The sequence below is a fragment of the Oryx dammah genome, unplaced genomic scaffold (assembly GCF_014754425.2).
Source record: "Oryx dammah isolate SB20612 unplaced genomic scaffold, SCBI_Odam_1.1 HiC_scaffold_29, whole genome shotgun sequence".
In the NCBI taxonomy this organism is placed as follows: Eukaryota; Metazoa; Chordata; class Mammalia; order Artiodactyla; family Bovidae; genus Oryx; species Oryx dammah.
The window spans coordinates 46,762,672-46,784,892 of record NW_024070213.1 but is presented as its reverse complement, the minus strand read 5'-3'; the positions used below and the strand labels follow the sequence as shown (position 1 = coordinate 46,784,892).

The window sequence follows — 22,221 nt, the reverse complement described above, 5'->3', positions numbered from 1 at the left end:
CTGGGTTCACGCTTGTTTCCCACTGAACTATAACACAATTCCTCCAGGCTAGGAACAATCCGTCTTACTCATCATTCTATTTCCAACATGTACCAGAGTACTTGATACACAGTACGAGCTCAAGTTATATATGCTGAATGAATAAATGACTGAAGAGATAGATGAAGGAAAAAAAGATATTTTTTGAGTACTCACTTTGTGCCCCAAAACTGTGCTATACTCTTAACCTACAGCCCTTCTCATTTAACACTTAAAACCACTACCATGAGGTGGGTATTATTATTTCCATTCCATAAATAAGGAAACTGAAACCCAGAGAGATGAAATACTTTGCCTAAGTGGCTTGAATCCTGGACTTTCACTGCCAGATCAATGCTTTTTCTCAGCCCTGAAAAACAGCAGCAAATGTTGAGGTGCTCCTGGGTTTAGATGACCTCCCACAAACCAGAAGTAATACAAGTTTCCATTGGCTTTTTCTGGTTGTTGGTCTGATGAAACCAAGAGCTCTTAGTGACTTGCTGAAACCTGAGCACTGTGTTGAACATTTCCATAGACCTCTCTGGGGCACAGACAGCTATTTGATCCCAATCCCAATTCTCTTCTCTGCCCACAGAGACAACTTTTATAGACTGGCACCAAGAAATATATCAATATATCCCAGCTTTCCATTCAGCTAGGTATGACCACAAGTTGTTCAGTCGCTCAGTCCTGTCTGACTCTTTGTGACCCCATGGACTACAGCAGACAGGCTTCCCTGTCCTTCACCATCCCCCAGAACTTGCTCAAACTCATGTTCATTGAGTCAGTGATGCCATCCAACCATCTCGTCCTCTGCCATCCCCTTCTCCTCTCACCTTCAATCTTTCCCAGCATCAGGGTCTTTTTAAATGAGTAAGCATTTGCATCAGGCGACCAAAGTATTGGAGTTTCAGCCTCAGCATCAGTCCTTCCAATGAACTTTCAGGGTTGATTTCCTTTAGGATTGACAGATTTGCTCTCCTTGCAGTCCAAGGGACTCTCAAGAGTTTTCTCCAACACCACAGCTCGAAAGCCTCAATTCTTTGGTGCTCAGCCTTCTTTATAGTATGACCACATGCTTGAGCTCTTATCTGTAGTGTTATATCCAAGAATCTTCTTAGTTTCTTTTCTATTCTTTTCCCTGGAACATCGATGTTCCCATCTCTTTTCAACTTTCCACTTATGAAAGAATCCTTCTACAAATGCTCTGACCAAGTTGTAGTCTGTCTGCTCCTGAATTCTCTCTATCTACACTTAGCCAATTCCAGTGGAATTCATCTCTCTTCAAGACTGCCTGAATCATAGACTGACAGCTCTAATATTAATGCCACTTTTTCTTACAGTGTTGACAGGCTTAGACGTCAAGTGGATAGAACTTTATGGGAACAGGAGTTGTCAGTGTGACTTTAAAAAACAAGATTTTGTTTTTTTCTCCCAGGATGGTCTACCAAAAAATGTGTGTTCGACCAGCCTCATGTAAAGGGAAACTTTTCACATTATTTGTGAACTTTATCACAAATAAAGGTAATGTTGGCAAACTCCAGACACTGGGATAAGCCCACCTCTAATATTTGTAGAACATGGGGCAAAAGAAGAAATGGAAGTCTATGTATCATATGCCCAACATTTAAAATTGATAAAGTTGGCAAACATTTAAATAAAACATGCCCGTCTCTTCCTTCCTTGCACAATACAATTTCATAATGATCATAACGGTCAGAATTTGAACTTCTCAGGACTCTTAGAGATCCACCCAGAACCCAGTGACATGGAGGTTGACAACTCTTGGTTCCCATCATCCTTCCTAATTCTCCTCCCACCCTTCTCTCTGACCTGCATCACTGGGGCCTCCTATGCATGCTTGTGGATGACTCAGCCCATGCGGCCAAACTTTCTCTCCTTGCCCACACACCCATCAACAGTCCTCTCGCCATGTCTGGGGAGGATAGATCAGGGAACTGACCTACACAGGCCCTGGAATTAGGCCTGGATCTTCATGGGCAGGGAATTCTATAGGTTGGATAACCACTGCATGATCAAAGGGTATAATTTTTAGGGTCCTCCTTTGTTGTAAGGAGTATAGCTAGTAAAGGACTAAGTAGGACTGAGGGTTCGGGTCCCTGCCGCTTGGGTTTACAAGAAGTACTGGATGATCTTGGGACCTCAGGATGGTAACTGAATGGTAATGAATGAAATCACTGGTATACTAGAATGGTAAACTGAATGGTAATGAATGAAATCACTGGTGTACTAGAAAAAGCATGGATCTCAAATCACAGAGGCTTTGGTAAAATCTTAGTTCTACGACTCACTCACTGCATGTTCTAAGACAAGGTACTTAATCCCTCCAGGTCATAGTTTCCTCCAGGTCACTTGTTAAGGGGTGATAACATCTGCCAGCCAAAGTGTGGTGAGAAATTCACTTGATCTCGTACTCAAAGGACAGTAAGTAAAGAGTGTGGACTCAGGGCCAGACCACCTGGATGCAACCCCAGCACCACCCCTCACTCAACCTCCATGTGCCTTAGTTTCCAAATCTGGGAAATGGGGATAATCACAGTAACTATCCCATGGGGTGTTGTGAGGATTAAATGTGACATGACATACAGAGAGCACTTTAGAATGGTTCCTGGCACAGAGTAAGCTCCAGAGTATACAGCCCAGGGCCTAAAGCAGAATCAACAATGACAACAAAGAACTACCAAGTGTTTACACTGCGGCTATGGGTGCTGTGTGCAGGGACCCACAAACATAATCTTACCCTCTTGGGGTTTATAGAACGGAATTACACTCCGCCTCACTCTGATCTGCCCCCTCAGTGAGATGAGAGATTGCTGATGATAATAAATAGGCAACGTTGATACAGAAGCCTTACAAATAGCTGTGAAAAGAAGAGAGGTGAACAGCAAAGGAGAAAAGGAAAGATATAAGCATCTGAATGCAGAGTTCCAAAGAATAGCAAGGAGAGATAAGAAAGCCTTCTTCAGCGATCAATACAAAGAAATAGAGAAAAACAACAGAATGGGAAAGACTAGAGATCTCTTCAAGAAAATTAGAGATACCAAGGGAACATTTCATGCAAAGATGGGCTCAATAAAGGACAGAAATGGTATGGACCTAACACAAGCAGAAGATATTAAGAAGAGGTAGCAAGAATACATGGAAGAACTGTACAAAAAAGATCTTCATGACCCAGATAATCATGATGATGTGATCACTAATCTAGAGCCAGACATCTTGGAATGTGAAGTCAAATGGGCCTTAGAAAGCATCACTACAAACAAAGATAGTGGAGGTGATGGAATTCCAGTTGAGCTACTTCAAATGCTGAAAGATGATGCTGTGAAAGTGCTACACTCAATATGCCAGCAAATTTGGACAACTCAGCAGTGGCCACAGGACTGGAAAAGGTCAGTTTTCATTCCAATTCCAAAGAAAGGCAATGCCAAGGAATGCTCAAACTACCGCACAATTGCACTCATCTCACATGCTAGTAAAGTAATGCTCAAAATTCTCCAAGCCAGGCTTCAGCAATACGTGAACCGTGAACTCCCTGATGTTCAAGCTGGTTTTAGAAAAGGCAGAGGAACCAGAGATCAAATTGCCAACATCCACTGGATCATGGAAAAAGCAAGAGAGTTCCAGAAAAACATCTATTTCTGCTTTATTGACTATGCCAAAGCCTTTGACTGTGTGGATCACAATAAACTGTGGTAAATTCTGAAAGAGATGGGAATACCAGACCACCTAACCTGCCTCTTGAGAAATCTGTATGCAGGTCAGGAAGCAACAGTTAGAACTGGACATGGAACAACAGACTGGTTCCAAATAGGAAAAGGAGTCCATCAAGGCTGTATATTGTCGCCCTGCTTATTTAACTTCTATGCAGAGTACATCATGAGAAAGGCTGGGCTGGAAGAAACACAAGATGGAATCCAGATTGCCGGGAGAAATATCAATAACCTCAGATATGCAGATGACACCACCCCTGTGGCAGAAAGTGAAGAGGAACTAAAAAGCCTCTTGATGAAAGTGAAAGAGGAAGAGTGAAAAAGTTGGCTTAAAGCTCAACATTCAGAAAACGAAGATCATGGCATCTGGTCCCATCACTTCATGGCAAATAGATGGGGAAACAGGGGAAACAGTGTCATACTTTATTTTGGGGGGCTCCAAAATCACTGCAGATGGTGACTGCAGCCATGAAATTAAAAGACGCTTACTCCTTGGAAGAAAAGTTATGACCAACCTAGACAGTATATTGAAAAGCAGAGACATTACTTTGCCGACTAAGGTCCGTCTAGTCAAGGCTATGGTTTTTCCTGTGGTCATGTATGGATGTAAGAGTTGGACTGTGAAGAAGGCTGAGCGCCAAAGAATTGATGCTTTTGAACTGTGGTGTTGGAGAAGACTCTTGAGAGTCTCTTGGACTGCAAGGAGATCCAACCAGTCCATTCTGAAGGAGATCAGCCCTGGGATTTCTTTGGAAGGAATGATGCTAAAGCTGAAACTCCAGTACATTGGCCACCTCATGTGAAGAGTTGACTCATTGGAAAAGACTCTGATGCTGGGAGGGATTGGGGGCAGCAGAAGAAGGGAACAACAGAGGATGAGATGGCTGGATGGCATCACTGACTCGATGGACGTGAGTCTGAGTGAACTCCGGGAGATGGTGATGGACAGGGAGGCCTGGTGTGCTACGATTCATGGGGTCGCAAAGAGTTGGACACAACTGAGTGACGGAACTGAACTGATACAGAAGGCTTGCAGGCCCTTTGCATCCCTCCTCCTGTTGTACTGGCCCTAGCGATCAAGCGGGAGGGCTGGGAGCAGCTCCCACAGGTTCAGTTACACAGAGCCTCTAAGCAAGCAGCAACAGTGAGTTAGATCTTATGCTCTAAGTTTCAGTATTCAGTCTAGACCCTCTAGGCTCCTTCATGATGTAGACCCTGTTGACCTATGACCCATTTCTTCTCTGGTTTTCTGCCCACCTCTTGGACACCCTCAACTTTCTGCAATTCCTGTGCTTTTATGAGTCTGAGCCTGTGCGGTTCTCTCCTTCTCTGCTTGGTTACGTCTTTCTCATGTTCCAAGATCCCTGACCACTGTTTCCTTGAAAGCACCCCCGCAACGAGACTGGGTTAGGTGTCCCTCCTCTGGGTCCCCATGGGGTGCTATACTTAACCACCATACAACAAATATCATTCTGGTTGGAATTACACATCCCCTGTCCCCATACACCTAGTCTAGGAGCTCCTGGAAACCCGAAACCGTGTCTCAAAGCTCACTGCATCTGTCGTATCTGGCACAACGTGCCAGGGCACAGGCACATGTTTAAGGAATGCTTGCTGACTGGGTAAACGAATAAAGTTTCCTGGGACAGCCCAAGGGGCAGCTCGTGCTCCAGGTGCTCTGTTGCCATCTACTGGTACAACGGTGTAACGCAACACTTACAAATCCCCACCCATTACCACGTGGAGTCCCCTTTCAGCGTCCCACTCGCACAGGATTCTGACTCTTAGCTCGGAACCCAGAGCACGCAGCACTACACCACCACCACCCAAACAGCTCTGGCCTCCACCGGCCTCACCTTCTCAGGAGAAACACTTGTTTTGCCCATCTCTGGAATGTTCACTGCAGGGCCTGCCAGACGGACTCAGGCTGAAGCTGAGGGTCAGGCGGTCCATCCCCCTGCCTGGCCGGGAGTCAGAAGTCTGTCTCCTGACAGGCCACACAGACTGCTGCCTCCTTGCCTGGGGCTCATTCAGGCTTGAGCTGCCTCTGAACAGTTCCGTCTGGCAGAGGAAGGGGTAGGGCTGGTCTGGAATTCTAGATGCCTTGGGGGCTGGGGTTGCTGCCTGTGTAATTGCCTGGCTGTCTGACCTCAGGTAGAATGGATGACCCCACTGTGCCTGAGGGCTCTGCCTCCCTAAATGCAGACCTCTTCCAAAGGCCCTAATATGTTTATTCTCATAATGAGTTTTCGGAGTCCGCAGGCCAATCACTCAATCCCAAGGCCAAGGCCTTGAGAAGGAGGTGGGGGAAGCTCTTGATTCTACAAAGCTTCCACCTCTGTGGGTGGTCTCATATTTTACTGCCACATCAGAGGCACCAGGAAGAAGAATATTATAAAACCAGTGCCGCCTGGGGTGGGAAATCCCTAGTTTGGGGAGGCGGGATGTGGTGTGTGTGAGAGAGATTTATGGGGAGCGATACAGAGTTCTTTCATGGCTGCAGCAGCAGCAGAAGGAAGAGGAGAATTAGCACAAACAGGATCCACCTGTGCACAAGCAGCGTCCTTCTAATAAATCCGTCTGGGATGTAAAGTCAGTGTGGCTGGGCCCTGGCGGTGCCCTTCCCAAGGATGAGGGGTCAGGAAAGTTCCCAGGCACACTAGAGCCTATCGGGGGAGGAGTGGGGGTAGAGCGAAGGCAGGATCTGGCCCTAGAAACTGATTTTCACATTTCTGATGAAACATGTCAGTTGCTGATTTGTGGCCTGGACAGAAACTGGGGGAGATGGATGACGGATCACATAGGAGAACCCTGAAGGTGGACACACTCAGGGTTTTCCAGTTAGCAAGATAAAGAGGCTAACATGATAGGTTGGATGGATGGAGGTGTGACAAAAGCAGGGCCTTTGAACATGGAGTTCTAACTCAGAGATCCAATTCCGTTGTTGCTCAGTTATGTCTGATTCTTTGTGACCCCGTGGAAAGCAGCACGCCAGGTTTCCCTGTTCCTCCCTGTTCATCTCCTGGAGTTTGCTCAAACTCATGTCCATTGAGTTGGTGATGCCATCCAACCATCTCATCCTCTGTCGCCCTCTTTCCTCCTGCCTTAGATCTCTCCCAGCATCAGGGTCTTTTCCAGTGAGTTGGCTCTTTGCATCAAGTGGCCAATTCTAGTTCCATTATTTACTCCCAGGAACAACTAACCCTCCTGCTCCCCTCCCACTGTCAGAGGGGACCCTCCAGTGATGGGGACAACTTCACTGTACCTCTTTGCAAGTGGAAGGGCTCCAGGGAATTGGAAAGGGGAGGGGCTCTCTGAGAGTGACAAGGGCCCCTGCATCTGTACAAGCATCTATGAAGGTAAGGAAAGGAGACCCACTAGGGCCTCAAGGATGTGATGACTGTTCCCTCAATGCCTTCTGACAGAAAATGGGGAAGGAGATCTCTGTGGAGGTCTGCTCACAATTCACATCATTTATCCACTATTCACTGAGCCTTGTAAGGACTGGACACCCTACTAGGCATGGGGTCAAAGGCTGATACAGTCCCTGCTCTTGTGGAGCTGGCATTCTCTTGGAAAAGTCAGGAAACTAACCAGGTGAAAAGGAAGTGATGAATACGATGAACAAGGTGGTACAGGGTAGGATGTGGGAGCAGGGAGATCTGATCCAGGAAAGTCAGGGAAGCCTTCTTTGGAAGATACTCAACACAGTTGTACTAACCATCTACTGTGTGCCAGAGCCTGCAGGCTCTAAAGAAACAGCAATGAAGATAGCTCAGTGCTTGGCCTCAGGGGGTTTACTATCCAATGGGAGGGAGAGACTCATAAAGTACAATGACCACACAGGACATTAGCTCTAAGACCAGGTCAGCCCATTGAAAGAGACCCAGCCCAGTTTAAGAGCCTAAGACTGCTTCCCTGGCAAAGTGACCCAGTTCATCAATGTAGCCATCTATCTATCCACCCACTCATCCATCCATCCGATGTTTGGTACCTATCCTTTGCCAGTATCAAGGGCTGCAAAGATGGCTCTGAGAAGGTCTGGTGAGTGTGTATATGTGTGAAAGGCACACAAGGGCAAAAGAGTTAGGCAGGTACTGGTGGCACTCGGGGGGCCAATGCATCTTCCTGGGGCATGTCCCTCAATGTGCAGGAAAAATGAGTGACAGGCATGGATCAGAAGACCTAGATTTGAAATGGCAGCTCTGGCACCTGCTACATGATTTTGAATAAGCCTCTACTCCCTTATCTGAAGGGTGAGGATGGGAAGATCTACCCACAGGGTCATGAGGATAAAATGAGCATGCAGATTTGAAGGCCTCTGGGAACCTGCCAAAAATGTGCCAGCAAATGGTTGCTCTCTGGTGAGCTGCTGGTGTGCATTTCACCCTCCAGGTAAAGAGGTGGGTGAGCACTGCTAGCATTAGAACTAGCTGGTCCTCTCCAGCTCTGCTATTTACTTCTTAGCACTGCCTCAGACAAATATCAACCTTTCCAAGCACTAGTCTCATTTGCAAAAATAAGCACATCACTATGTCTGCCATTAGGCCCCATGAATGCTATCCCTAACACAGGGCAGATGTTTATGTTCATCTCTTTCCCTCCTGTCTTTCAAGAGGTGGGCATGTACCTGAGGAAGTGACAAATCATTCAGGGGAAGGTGGCAGTATCTTCATTACTCTAAAAGGATCTCCAGCTTCATATCAAGCATGATGGAAACCTGCCTTGGCTACCCTCTGGGAGCTCCTCTTTCTCCCCAGCACCAGCCTTTAAGGCGAATAAAATCGTCAGCCACCCACTCACTCTGACAGCAGGGATTATGCTTGAACGTTACCTCCCAATCCCTAGCCCTCTTCTCTCCAGAAACACAACACTGTGTCATCCTCACTCCCACAGAATTCTGAAAGTCCACAGCCTTCATTTCACAAGAACAGTTCACATTTAGAAGGCTAAGCTGTTCCCCCAGCAAACATTTAAAGAGCATCTATCACGAACTCATTAACAGATGCTTATCTATTATCTATGCTTTCGAATTGTGCTCGAGAAGACTCTTGAGAGTCCCTTGGACTGGAAGGAGATCAAACCAGTCACTTCTAAAGGAAATCAACTCTGAATATTCATTAGAAGGACTGATGCTAAAGGTGAAGCTCCAATAATTTGGCCTCCTGATGGGAAGAGCTGCCTCATTGGAAAAGACCCTGATGCTGGGAAAGATTGAAGGCAAGAGGAGAAGGGGCTGGCAGAGGATAAGATGGTTAGATAGCATCACTGACTCAATGGACATGAATTTGAGCAAACTCATGGGAAACAGTGAAGGACAGAGGAGCCTGGTGTGCCGCAGCCCAAAGGGTCACAAACAGTCTGATACAACTTAGTGACTAAACAGAAACACTAAGGGTTCAACCTGGCAAAATGCCCATGAAAACGATGACACACTGAAAGGTAATTCACACCAAGGTGTAAGTGACTTATATCTGACCATCTGTAAAAGGGGTTTAGATGGTATGAGGAGGATGAGAAGAAGGGAACCATGAGAATATTAAGTGTTTGATGGTTGTGTGAGGCCTGTCAAGGTGAGAAGGGCAAGGCACAGAAGGAGAAGCCTAAGAGAAGTTACTTTCCCTCCACTTCCCTCCTTCCACGTATTCAACCAATTACCCACCCATCTGCTTACCCATCCATCCCTCCATCTCTCTAAGTGAAGTCGCCTGGTTGTGTCCGACTCTTTGCGACCCCGTGGACTGTAACCTACCAGACTCCTCTGTCCATGGGATTTGTCAGGCAAGAGTATTGGAGTGGGTTGCCATTTCCTTCTCCAGGGGATCTTCCTGACTGAGGGATCGAACCCGGGTCTCCTGCATTGCAGGCAGACGCTTTATTGTCTGAGCCACCAGGGAAGTATTCCATCTCTCTATCCAGGCTCTACTATGTGCTTAGCACTGTGCTAGTCCCTAGGAATTATACTGAACAAAACAACCCCCTGCCATCCTGGTGCTCCTGGTCTAGTCAGGAGACAGGCCCAGATGAAGAATATTTACTGACTCCTCTCTCCATCAGAAATTACTAACTGGCAAACCTCATGGAGTCCACAGTCTTATTTTGTTGGACTTACATTATATACTTTTGACTTTAAAACAGAGAATTCATTTTTCAAGAATTCAGACTTCTGGCTCCCCCTGAAAATCAATAACTGAACATCACGAGACCTGTATTCCCACATGGCAAAAGCCGGCCAAGAGGACGGCAGCTGTTGCCTGCAGCTGGGGCATCAGTTCTCATGCCCAACAGTCCCCATGGCTCCCTGTTGTCTCTCTGCAGCCTGCGTCAAGTGGCAGAGGCATTTGTCACAGAGCCTGGGCTGCTGTCTTCCTTACAGCAGGGAAATATTTCTCTGCGCCTTTGCCTTTTCCTGACACCTGCCACTTCACTCACTGACCACCTTGCCTCCTGTGAGCAGCTGCACAAGCAACTCCTAATTTAACTAATTCCATTATGAAGATGGCAATTAGCTCAGTGAAAATCTTCAGGAAGCCCACACCACCGCCCTTCCTCCAAACTCAGGTTTGAAGGTCAGAAAAATGGATACAAAGCACCATCCCCTCTCTCTTGCCATCACAGACAGCCTCCCTCCTGCTGAGGAAACACATCCCATGCAGGCTTCCACAGGCCACAGGAGGAAAAACATTCTGCAGTGAGACTGACGTCTGCCCAGTGACCTATCTCCCCAGGGCAAGGCTGTAGCCAGGCAGGTGAAGTCTGGAGGAACAGGAACAGCTATTGCTAGGAGAGCCCATGGCATCTGAGGGACTTCTCTGAAACAGGAGGACCTAGGCAAGAAAACCACATTTTGAAGAATGAGTAAAGACTCAGAAGTTAACAGTGGAATTATCCAGAAAAAGGCAAGGCAATGGCAGGAAAAATGACTGAGACATAAAAGCAGAGAAAATGAGAAGTTTCAGGTCTGAGACTCTTTTAAGGGCTTGCAGACTGGCCCCTTCAGAGTCTGAGCCTCTTCTGCATTTTTCCTCCCAAGTTGCCAGCCTAGTTGTACTGGAACCTGCAAGTGATGGGGGCTCACTCCCTCACTGGGCAGCCCATGTGGTCTTCTTCCCGTTACATACACTGAGCTGACAGACCTCCCTCTTTGTCTGCTTTACCAGCCTCAGTTCTACCAGTTGGGAGCCACATGAAACCGGTCCTCTAGCCACGACGGTTTCTAAACGCGGCTCTTCATCATTTAAAAAATGTCTCCTGAGCTCTCCTCTGGATATTCTGTCTCAGGAGTTCTGGAAGAGCCTCTCGGAGTGGCTGTCCCACACCCATTCTGACTCCTATTATCAGCAGCCCCATCCGCACTCGCATTCCTGAACCAAGCCTCTCTCTCGCACACAGTCTTGATGGGACTGTCCCCAAGACATCTTATGGAACCAGTCAGGTTTGTTCTTGCCCAGGAATTTTATTTTTAAGCAGAGAGGCACAAAGCTTGGAAGACAATAGGAGCTGACTTCTCCAGAGAGTGTTCACAAGTCCCTGCCTCTTAGGCCCAGACAGAGCCCTGGGTCCTGACCTCTCCAAAACTTGGGTCTTCTTGCTTTCTCTTCATTCTGTGAGACTCCGGCATATTTCCCATAAGCCCTCCCTTTTGCCCAAGTCAGCCGAAGTCATTTCTTTTTCTTGCAAACAAAGAACTCTACCCATACAGAAGGTGAAGAGCGGTACCTGATAATCTGAATGTCATTCTGACGGAAACAGTGCTTTGGGGACCGTGATCTCAGTTTATTGTCATTGTTTGATTGATGAAGGCACTGAAGCCTGGAGAGGACAGTGGCCCGCCTGAGATCTCACAGCATCAGCAGGGAAGGGGGAAGGCTCCCGAGATCTCACAGCATCAGCAGGGAAGGGGGAGCTGGGGAAGACACAGCGTCCATCAGACTCCTCCCCATGCTACCTTCTGCTCTAAGACACTTCCCCCAGATTTCCTAGCCACACTCTCACAGGGTGAAGACTCCACCAGGGCAGGAGACAACTCTTCACTGTTTTCCCCTCCCTCCCTCTCGCCGTGCAAGAGCAGGGGAGGAAGCGGCCGGGGCACAGAGCCTCTGGATTGGATGGCGAGGAGACCTCACGGAGAGAGGTCAGCACTTGAAAAATTCCTCAAGTCAAAGGGCTCGGGGCCTGGGTGCCACACAAGGCCCTCACTGTGTGCGGACATTGTCCCCCTGATAAAAGGGGCCGGGTCTGGGAAAGCGGCGCTGGTGTCCAGGCGACAGGCCAGGCTGCTGGGGAATGCCCAAGGCCCCTCCCGCCCCAGGCACCAGGGCGGAGGGAGGGGGAGTGGCAGGGGGTGCCCAGAGTGGGAGGACGAGCCCAGAAGTCCAGCGCCACCCCAGGTTGCAGGGGGTGGCTTGTGTGAATCCGTGAATGAAGGGAGTAAGAGGATGGCAAGCCCCCTCTCACCAGGCCTTTCCTAGCTCCCTGCCCCCCACCTCTGGATTTCCCCACAGGGAACAGGCAGGGCTTGCCCTTATTTCAAGGAGAGTCCTAAGGGTGGGGGAAGAGGTGGGTGGGGGGAAACATAAGGATTTTGTTTCCTAGAGCCTAGGGTCTCCAACAGACAGGTGTGAATCCTGCCTTGAGCCCCCGACCAACTCTAGGAGGAGGGGAACCAGCCTGGTCCCCGCCTTCCCATCTTCAGAGTAGACAGTGTGCCAGCCCACCCACACCCAGACAGCCCTCCTCCAGGGCTTCTAGAGCGCAGCCCTCAAGCACGTCCAGCTGACCTGAGAAGCACGCCAAGCAGCCTCCTCCCCACTGGCTGCCAGGGCCACTATATTCACTAGCACTTGGTATCACAATTAGCTGGGGTTTTAATATTTATTTCATTTTATTTATTTGGCTGTGCAGGGTCTTAGCTGCAGCACACAGGATCTTCCGTCTTCATTGTGGCATGTGGACTTCTCGTCGCAGCATATGGGATCTTTAGCTGTGGCATGTGGGATCTAGTTCCCTGACCAGGGACTGAACCTGGGCCCCCTGCGTTGGGAGTATGGAGTCCTAGCCACTGGACCACAGGGAAGTCCCTGCAATCAACTGTTAACACCATCACCATTTCAGTGCCGGTTATGACAGCTAAGCCCAGTACCAACCCCCTCGTGCCATCATCTCCACCTCTTACTGACCCTTCGTGAGAGGTGCCATGATCCTGCCTTACAGTGCAGGAATGTGAGGCCCAGAGGCCAGACTCCCGCAAGGTCTCATGAGAGAGAGAGGACGGGGGTCTAGGCAGTCTGCCTCGAGACTGTCCACTCGATTTTGTTCCTGCCCTGTTGGTGACTGCGACTGTTCAGTCCTCATCACAGGCCGGGAAAGCAGCTTCCTGAGAATGAGGTCAATGGAAGGGGTGGGAGGGCTGGTTTGGCTCCCCAACCAGAAGGCAAGGACGCACAAAGGCCAGCTTCTCACTGGGCCCATGTTAGCAGGGCTGGGCACTGCCTCTTGTTGCCACCCTCCGTAAGTAGGGTGGAAAGATAAACTAGCAGACATCTACTTAATTATGAACTCCAGATAAACAACAAATAATTTTGTGGTACAAATCTATATATTGCATGGGATATGCTTATACTGATTCATTGTCTAATTATTAATTGGACATTGTCATTTTTACTGGCTAAAGCAACAAGCAACTCTACCCAAAAGCCTCTGCTGGTGATGCCAGCTCTGAATTTAATACCCCCTTCCCACCCACTGCAACTTTCCCCCGACAAGACGGCACAGTGGGAAGCAGAAAGTCCTGGTCTCCCTGGGGCCAATTAGGCCACAGCAAGGCTTCAAGTGGCTGCCAAGACACCCTGAGCTCACGAGTATCTGGATGGCTACAGGAAACCCCACTTCCCCTGGCACCTCAACATTCTGGCTGCCCAAAGGCACTGGTGGAGGGGGTGCTTGAGGTGGGTACTTTCCTCTGAGGAGGAGGTTACTGTGCTTGGCCACCATGCTATAACAGGGAGTCCTGCCCTTGGACACGAGCGTGGGTGCCCACATGAGTCAGACACGAGCGTGTGTGGGTGTGTGCGCTCACACGAGGCTCCAGAGCCCTCGGGCACAACACATGAGGCCTGTGCTCAGGTGGGAGAGGTTAGGATGATAGGAGAACAGGGATGCCAGACTCGTCAGCTGGCTGGCCTGAGCCAGCTGCACACGCCACTGTGCCTGCTCTCATCCTGGGCTCAGAGCCTTAGCTCCCTTCTTCACACAAGGAGAACAGTAATAGTACTCCATACAGTTGTTGAGAGGATTAAATCAGAGAATCTATGAAAACCATTTAGTACAATGTCTGGTCATGCAAAGGGCACAGGTGCTTGCCATATGACAAGGAGGAGGACCTGACCACATTCCCAAAGAGCTCTTGGTTTCTTCATTTGTGTGTTCACTCAATTTCAACCAAGACTTCTTAGCACCTACATCATGCCAAACACTGAAGCCCTGGGAAACAGTCAGCAGAAGGTAGGTCACCATCAGATACGCCTGCAAAGGAGTTAGTCCTGTTAAAGCCCCAGCCTACCCCTCTCCCGTTTTGGTCTCTCAATCAGTGCATGGTATGTCTGTGCCTTGCTTTCTTGTCTGTAAAATCCTTCCTAGGAAAATCAGAAAGTGTGACTGGCAGTGGAATACTGGCTGGCTCTCTAGGGAGACCTAAAAATCCTGGTCTGCAGCGTGTGCCCATTTCCATGGTGTAAATGCTCTCATGGTGGCCAGTGTGACTTCCGGTTAGATTGAGTGGTGTAAGAGGGGAAAAGGGGATTAAAGAATGCCACCAAGGTCACTCTCAGCATCACTGTCACACCTTCACCCTTGCCATTACCTGTAATGTCACCTCCAAATCACTTGTTCAATCAACAGATGTTTCCCAGCACCCATTATCTACCTGCCTTGATAACTTAAAATACACTTCATCATGCCAGCACAGCACACACCATGCTGTGCTGTAATTGGCTTTAGGTAGTTGTCTCTTCTGCAAGAACAAGGCCTGTGTCTACCCTTTTTGTATCCCTGGAGCTCACCGTGTAATATATTTTCAGTTAGCATATGTCATTGTCCGAAACCATGCCAACCAGAACAGCCTGCATTGGGCATCATGGGGCCTGAGATTCACCTTACTTCTGCTCAATCTAACTGGAAGTCACACTGGCCACCATGAGAGCATTCACACCATGGAAATGGGCACACGCTGCAAACCAGGATTTGTAGGTCTCCTAGAGAGCCAGCCAGTAGGCTCTGGGACACAAAGACAGCAAGTAGGCATGGGTGGCTGGTGGTGAGGGGGACACAAATTATCACACAATATAGCAACTCTCAGTGAATCTAGAATGCACAAGGTGCTTTAATTAGTATCATTAACCATCATATAGTAGGATGAGCCAGCCTCACAAACTCCAGGCTGAAAGGATAGTAGCTAAGGGGTGTTTAAAACTAAGAATCCCCTTTTTATTTCCTCCTCCACAAGTAAAAGAAAAAAGAAATCCTAGGAAACAGTAGAGAATAAGAGGGAGGGTAACAATGGATCAACCCTGAACATTCACTAGAAGGACTGATGCTGAAGCTGAAGCTCCAATACTTGGCCACCTGATGCAAAGAACTGACTCACTGGAAAAGACCCTGATGCTAGAAAAGATTGAAGGCAAAAGAAGAAGGGGGTGGCAGAGGATGAGATGCTTGGATGGCATCACCGACTCAATGGACATGAGTTTGAGCAAACTCCAGGAGATGGTAGAGGACAGGGAAGCCTGGTGTGCTGCAGTCCATGGGGTCACAAAGAGTCAGACACCACTGAGTGACTGCACAACAACAATAGATCATTGTTGACAGAGAAGAGCAGCCATTCTGGCAACAAGGACCATGGGAGGCAAGAGGAGGGAGGGTTTCAGAGACCCCTGGAGGGAGGGGTTGGGGGCCAAGCCTTAGCTGCTTTATGTCCCCTTCACCCCAACATCCCCCTCCCAAGCCCATCCAGGCTCCAGAGACCTTGAAGGTAAAACTGAGATCAAGGAAGTACACCCAACCTTGTTATGAAGAATCTTTTTTTGGGTCATGATCAATGTTCTCATTTTGAAAAAAATCAAACCTAGGGTTCTAGTACATTCTGTGTGAATAATTTACACTGTAGATTACTGCTTTACAGTGTAAGGCAGCTATATGAGAGTGTTAAAACAAATAAGTAGATTAATTTTTAAAATTATTGCTACAGAATGTACCGGAACCCTAGGTTTGATTTCTTCAAAATAAGAACATTGATCATGACCCCCAGAAAGATTCTTCATAACAAGGTTGGGTGTACTTCCTTGATCTCAGTTTTACCTTCAGGGTCTCCGGAGCCTGGATGGGCTTGGGGAGGAGGATGTTGGGGTGAAGGGGGCATACATATTGAAACATAAACAGCCAAGACTTTATACACAGGTGAGTAAAACTGGTAAGCCCTCAACTGTATGCACTATATTGCTGACTCTTGAAGTAAGGTGAATCTCAGGCCCCATGATGCCCAATGCAGGCTGTTCTGGTTGGAATGGTTTCGGACTATGACATATGCTAACTGAAAATATATTACACGGTGAGCTCCAGGGATACAAAAAGGGTAGACACAGGCCTTGTTCTTGCAGAAGAGACAACTACCTAAAGCCAATTACAGCACAGCATGGTGTGTGCTGTGCTGGCATGATGAAGTGTATTTTAAGTTATCAAAGGAGGAAGTCATTAGCACTGTTGGCAGGGTAGGTGTGTCAGGGAAGACTTCAGAGAAGAAGTGAAACTTGAGCAGGCTTTTGAGGATGAATGGAGATTGGCCCAGTGAACAACAACATAGGGAAAGGCATTCCAGGTAGCAGGGAACAGTATGGGCTAAGGCAGAGGTGTGTTTGAAAACAACAAACCTTTGCTATTCCTGTGGAATAAGCAGCCAAGCAGGACGCTGAGCTGGAGGCAGACCTAGAGGAAGGGCAGGCATGCTTCCAACGCTGACTTTGGACTTGAGGGCAATGATGTGCCACCTAACGGTTATAAAAGGTGACACATGGCGGGGCATGGGAGTAAACTTACAAGATTCGATTTTGGAAAGAGGGTACTTTGGTGGTAACATGAAAGGTATACAGGAGGCAAGGTCAACACTAGAGGACTGACACCAGTCAAAGCGCTGGAAAATAGGCAAGAGAATGAGTGGAGAGGGCTGAAGAAAAATGAGCCTGAAACCCATCTGTTGTATTTCTCCTTTCCCTTGTGGTTCTCCAACCTGATTGACTGTCCATCATCCCAGAGGACAGTACAAGCTTTAGTTCAGAGGGACTCCTGACCCAGATCTTATTGAGGGGTGAGTCTGGCCCAAAGCTCCCCAACCTCTCTGATGTAGCCAGGCTGACCTCTGGGGCAACCCCAAAAGGTCGTGGGATCTCAAAATGCTCCGCCATTAGTCCCTCTTTCCAGTAAAGGCGGCTTTGGGATCCTCTGTGTCTCCGCAAAAGATGGACAGTCTTCCTCTCCCTCGCTTCCCCCTGGCCACTGGCCAGGTATCATTCATCCTTGGGAGGCCCAGGCTGGTTCCGAGAGTCTGCAAGCTGGCCTCTGTCAGGAAGCAAGAGGGGGAGGTTCCTGTAACTCTCTCACCCTCTAGGAAACCTGATTCTGCAGCAGGGTCCTGGACCAGGAAAGGGGTGACAGAGAAAAGGAACTAAGGCTGAGAAGGGAGAAAAGGGAGCCACATTGTTCCTGATGGGTTCACGCTCAGTCCAGACGTGGATCATCTCCCCCTCTCATTACCATCTCAAAGGAGAAAGAAAGGGGCTGTGTGAACGGGCTTCTCCCTCTTCAACAGCTTCTTCCTCTCAGGAGACAGTCTGCACAATGAAGGAGGCGCTGGGCAGGGGGCTGACCCTAGAGGCAGTCAGATTCTGCCAAAACTAGCCAGGGACAGTGGGGCTAGCCCGCCACCTGCTGGCCGCTCCTGGTATGGGAGGGCGACAGGTATCCGTCCGGAACTTGGCAGGGAAGAAATCGGGGTTCTAAGGCAGCCAGCAAAGGTTCAAGTTCTTAAAGAATCTAGGATGCGTTCTGTATGAGAAGCTGTCATGTGCGGGTTGGAAGTCTCCGTCACAAACAGCCAATGAATGCACAGCTAACTCTCAGGTGACATTATAATGAGGCTCAGTTTCTCGCCGTTCCACTTTTTAACCCTCTGAGAGGCAAGAAAAGTGGACTGCTCTTCTCAATCCCTAATTAACCTGTGGGCACATGAAGCATGACGGAAACAGACCAGCAGAAATTCCTCTAGCCAAAAACTGTGTCCCCCACCAGGGTGCACAGACTAAAATTCACACACTGGTCACTCCTGTGGATTAGAGAGATTGAAGACCAAAGTCAAAATTCAAATGTCACTTGGCTAAGGTAATTTATGGCATTTCAGTCTCATTAGCTGTGTGCCTACACTGAACTGCACACCATATGGGCACTGGGTTGGGGGGCAGACAGAGATTAATTAGTAAGACTCAATTTTATCACCTGAGAGCTAGTAGGGAAGATTGACCATTAGAAAACCATAGCACAGTGGGGATAAATCCTAATGTATTCTGCCTAATATTGGGCATAAACAAATTAAAAAAGTATGCCTACAGCGGTTGCAGTCAAGATGATTAATACTGCACAAAAGGTCACAATAGTCTGCTATAATAATATGCACTTAAATAGCACTTACTGTCTACTAGACACATCCTAAACACTTTTATAGTAATTCAGATTTCAACCATACTTACATATATTAACTCTACAGGTAGGTACTATTTTACCATTTAGGTGCAGTAACTTTCAAAGATCATATAGCTATTATGGGGTAGAGATTTGAATCCAGATAGCTCTGAAGTCTGAATCCTTAACCACTTCAACTTGAATGCTTAACCACTTCACCTTGCTGCCATTTATTAGCTCAGGATCCATACAAAAAGTAATGTTTTTGACAATACCCCTTCCCAAGACCATATTATGGCAAACCCTGACTGAACCAGAGATGGTGCAGTCAACAGAGAACACTCAAAATCAAGGTCAAGTTGGGTTAAAGAGAAACAGAGGACTGCAAAAGCCATGTGGGCATTCTGATAACCAGGCAGATAGGCAGCGTGACTGCACAGGCAGGGGTGAGGGAAATCAACACCTCTGCAGAAATCAACCCCTTGGCTCAGAACCTAAATACTATGCTCTGCATAACCTCACAGGCCGAGATGAGCAACGCTTCATGTAAGACCCTTCAAGCATCACTGAGAACAACTCAGAATAGCGGATCAGAATAGAGGCCAGGCACCCGACCACCCTGGTTAAGACGAAGTGATTCCACAGTAGGAAAATAAAGGCTAAAGTCTGAACATACTGAACATGCTTTAATGTTGACTGCATTGAATATGTTATAAACTATAATTACCTCCCACTCCAAAGTACAGGCTCAACCATTCCCAAACTGAGTTCACTTTTCAAGGAATGAATGTGAGCACACACATCCATGTTAGAATAAGAGAGCACTGGCATGCTCAGGGAACTGAATATATTAACTGCTTCACGTAATACATGCTTACTGGATGCTGGTTCTGTGCCTGCTCTGTGGCAGCTTTTGGAGGCACACGCAGGAAACCTTGCCCTCCAGCCCCCACGGCCATCCATGGGTCCACTGCCAGAACTGCCCTAAATGGGGTGCCTCCGGGTCTCCATATTTAGGTTTACTGGACTGCAAATTCTATGTCTCCAACTGGACTGATAATACGTATCTTCTCTACCAAAAATTTCAAATAGAGACCTCTTTTCCACCTGCATGCAGCTTCCTGTGGGCAGGGCCTGTCCATTACTTATCTGAGTACCTAAGGCTGTTATGAGAGCTGACTCACTGGAAAAGTCCCTGATGCTGAGAAAGACTGAGGGCAGGAGGAGAAGGGGACGACAGAGGATGAGATGGCTGGACGGTATCACTGACTCAATGGACATGACTTTGGGTGGACTCTGGGAGTTGGTGATGGACAGGGAGGCCTGGCGTGCTGCAGTCCATGGGGTTGCAAAGAATCGGACACGACTGAGCGCCTGAACTGAACTGAAGGCTGTTATTTGCACTCAATCAGTGCTCAGTAACTACCTGTGGAACTACTGCTACAGTGACCTTGACACATGTGTCCAGTCTCTGCACCCCAGCCAGGATGCTTCCTGTCTATCAGGATGGGGCACACCTGGGAAGAGACTGGAAGGGGTATCATTTCTGCCCACCTTTGCTGTCCTGTTAAGACAGGTTCTGGAACCAGACTGCCAGTCAATGGAAGAGTAGGAATGCAAACTCAGGCACTCTGGTCTCTTGAGATTAAGGACTGTGGACTTTTGTTGGTTTCTTTTACCCTCAGAGGAACCTCACTCAATGAGGGAGCATGGCTGAAGCTCAAAGAGGTTAAGCAACTTACCACAGTTATTTCAGATTTTTTAAAGCTTTCTATTATTAAGAAAGTAATATAGTACATATACTATATATTACATAATACTTCCTGTGGGCCCTGGGCAGTACCCCATACCAAATGTATTAAGAAGTTAGCAGCAAATCATATGAACAAGCACAGTAAGTGGTACAACGAAGACTATTACAGTCTAACTTTCCTTCAGATCAGGCTTTGCTAGAAAATGGGCTATAAAATATTTTCTAGTGAGCTTTTTGGGTTTTGGATTTGCAGGTGAGAGACTGCAGACCTTAAATATAAAGCCCTTTGGACACAGTGTGACACAAAGTAGCTGCTGTGGTGCCTGGCATTAAAGTCCTTCCTTCCTGCCAGTCTCTGATACCACAGAGTCTCTCACAGCTCTTCCCCTCTCTCTTCCCCAAGAGTGAGATAAGCCCCGTCTCCTCTCCTGCCCTTAAGTGGGGGCACCTGCAGATTGCTGCTTACCAGTCTGTGTGGGCATCATCGATCACCAGCAGGATCCTGGGCCTCTGAACAACAGGTGTGGAGGGACCCGGAGGCTCCATCAGCCCTGAGGGGGCCTGTGAGGTCTGCTTCATGGCACTGGAGAAGGAGCTAAAGAGGCTGGACCCTGGAGAGGAGAAAGAGGCTGCCAGGGGCTGAGGGTGCCTCCTCTCCATGGCGGGGGATGCAGGGGAGCTGGTGGAGCTGTCTGGGCGCTGCAGGTCCGTCATGTAGCCGTTAGGCAGGTTGGCCACAAAGCTGCTGTCAGAGAGGCGCCGCCGGAGGAAATTCATGGCTGTGATGGACGAGATGGCTTGTTCCTACTCGGGCTGTCTAGGTGAGGCCCAGAACACAGGCTGCCAGGAGAGGGAGTGTCAGGGTCTCGGGCCAGAAGAGCCAGGGAGTCCCACGTGAGTCGGCTGCAGCCGTCTTTTTTTCACCTGTGGAAACAGGCCAAGAAACACGTTAGTGGAAACGACCTCAGCCCCTTAAGAGCAAACCGATGATACCCCTTCTTGCCCTGCTCCTGGGGGCAGTGCAAAGGAGGACATCTTTTTGGCAAGGAATTTGGCAACATCTAATTAGAGCACACCCTTTTAACCTACAATTTCCATTTTTTGGAATTCTACCCCAAGAAAGCAATCCGAGTTACAGAAAAAGCCTCTTGGACAAATGTATTTATCATTAAATAATTATTTACACTAGCAGACAGCATTATTTACACTAGCAGAATACTGGAAAGTCTTTCAACACTTGACCACAGGATAATGAATATGTAAACGACAGCACATCCAGCGGAACCTTTCGTGACTATTAAAAAGAAGTACTTAAAAAGGGATTTTAGTCATGCAGAAAAAATTTCATGTTTTAGTTTAAAAGATTGTGATATAAGATTATAGGTTCAGAATGACTACAACCACATAAAAGTTGAAATAACAAAACTTTGGAAAGAAAAAGACATCAGGATGTTAACAGTGACTATATCTGCATCACTGGATTACATGGGTTTTGTTTTTTCCAGTTACCTGTATTTTCCAGATTTTCTAGAATATATACAGCTGCGAACTGAATTGTGTCCTTCAAATCCGTATGTTGAAGCCCTCACCAGTAACATGCTGGTATCTGGAGATGGGTTCTTTTGGAGGTAATGGGGTTAGATGAGGCTATGAGGGTGGTGCTCTCATGAGAGCATTAACGTCCTCATAAAAAAAGATGAGAGGGAGTTTGCTATTCCTCGGCCATGTGAGGACACACGGGGAGGCAGCCGTCGTCAAGCCAGGGAGACAGCTCTCTCCAAAACCCATCCCAGACTGCCAGCCTCTGGAACTGTGAGAAAACAAATTTCTGTTGTTTAAGCCAGTCTGTGAATTTTTGTCAGGACAGCCCAGAAGCTTAATAAACAAATGAAGTCCTTTTCCAAACAGAGCAAAGTAAGTTTTAAAAAACCAATTATTCATTTAAGATCAAAATTTCTGAGAAAGATGATGAAACGTTTCAATCATGCAATTCAA

At 47.8% G+C, this 22,221-nt stretch overlaps 1 protein-coding gene across 1 annotated transcript in view; it reads right to left on the bottom strand.

The window, feature by feature from the left end:
* The window catches only part of LOC120858617 (synapsin-3-like), a 118,794-nt gene extending 97,656 nt beyond the window's left edge, over positions 1–21,138 (bottom strand). Inside the window, exon 1 of the mRNA XM_040234801.1 lies at positions 20,693–21,138. Coding sequence (XP_040090735.1) covers positions 20,693–21,003 — 311 coding nt within the window. The 5' untranslated portion in view covers positions 21,004–21,138. The remainder of the gene's footprint in view (positions 1–20,692) is intronic.
* Between the last annotated feature and the right edge of the window lie 1,083 nt (positions 21,139–22,221).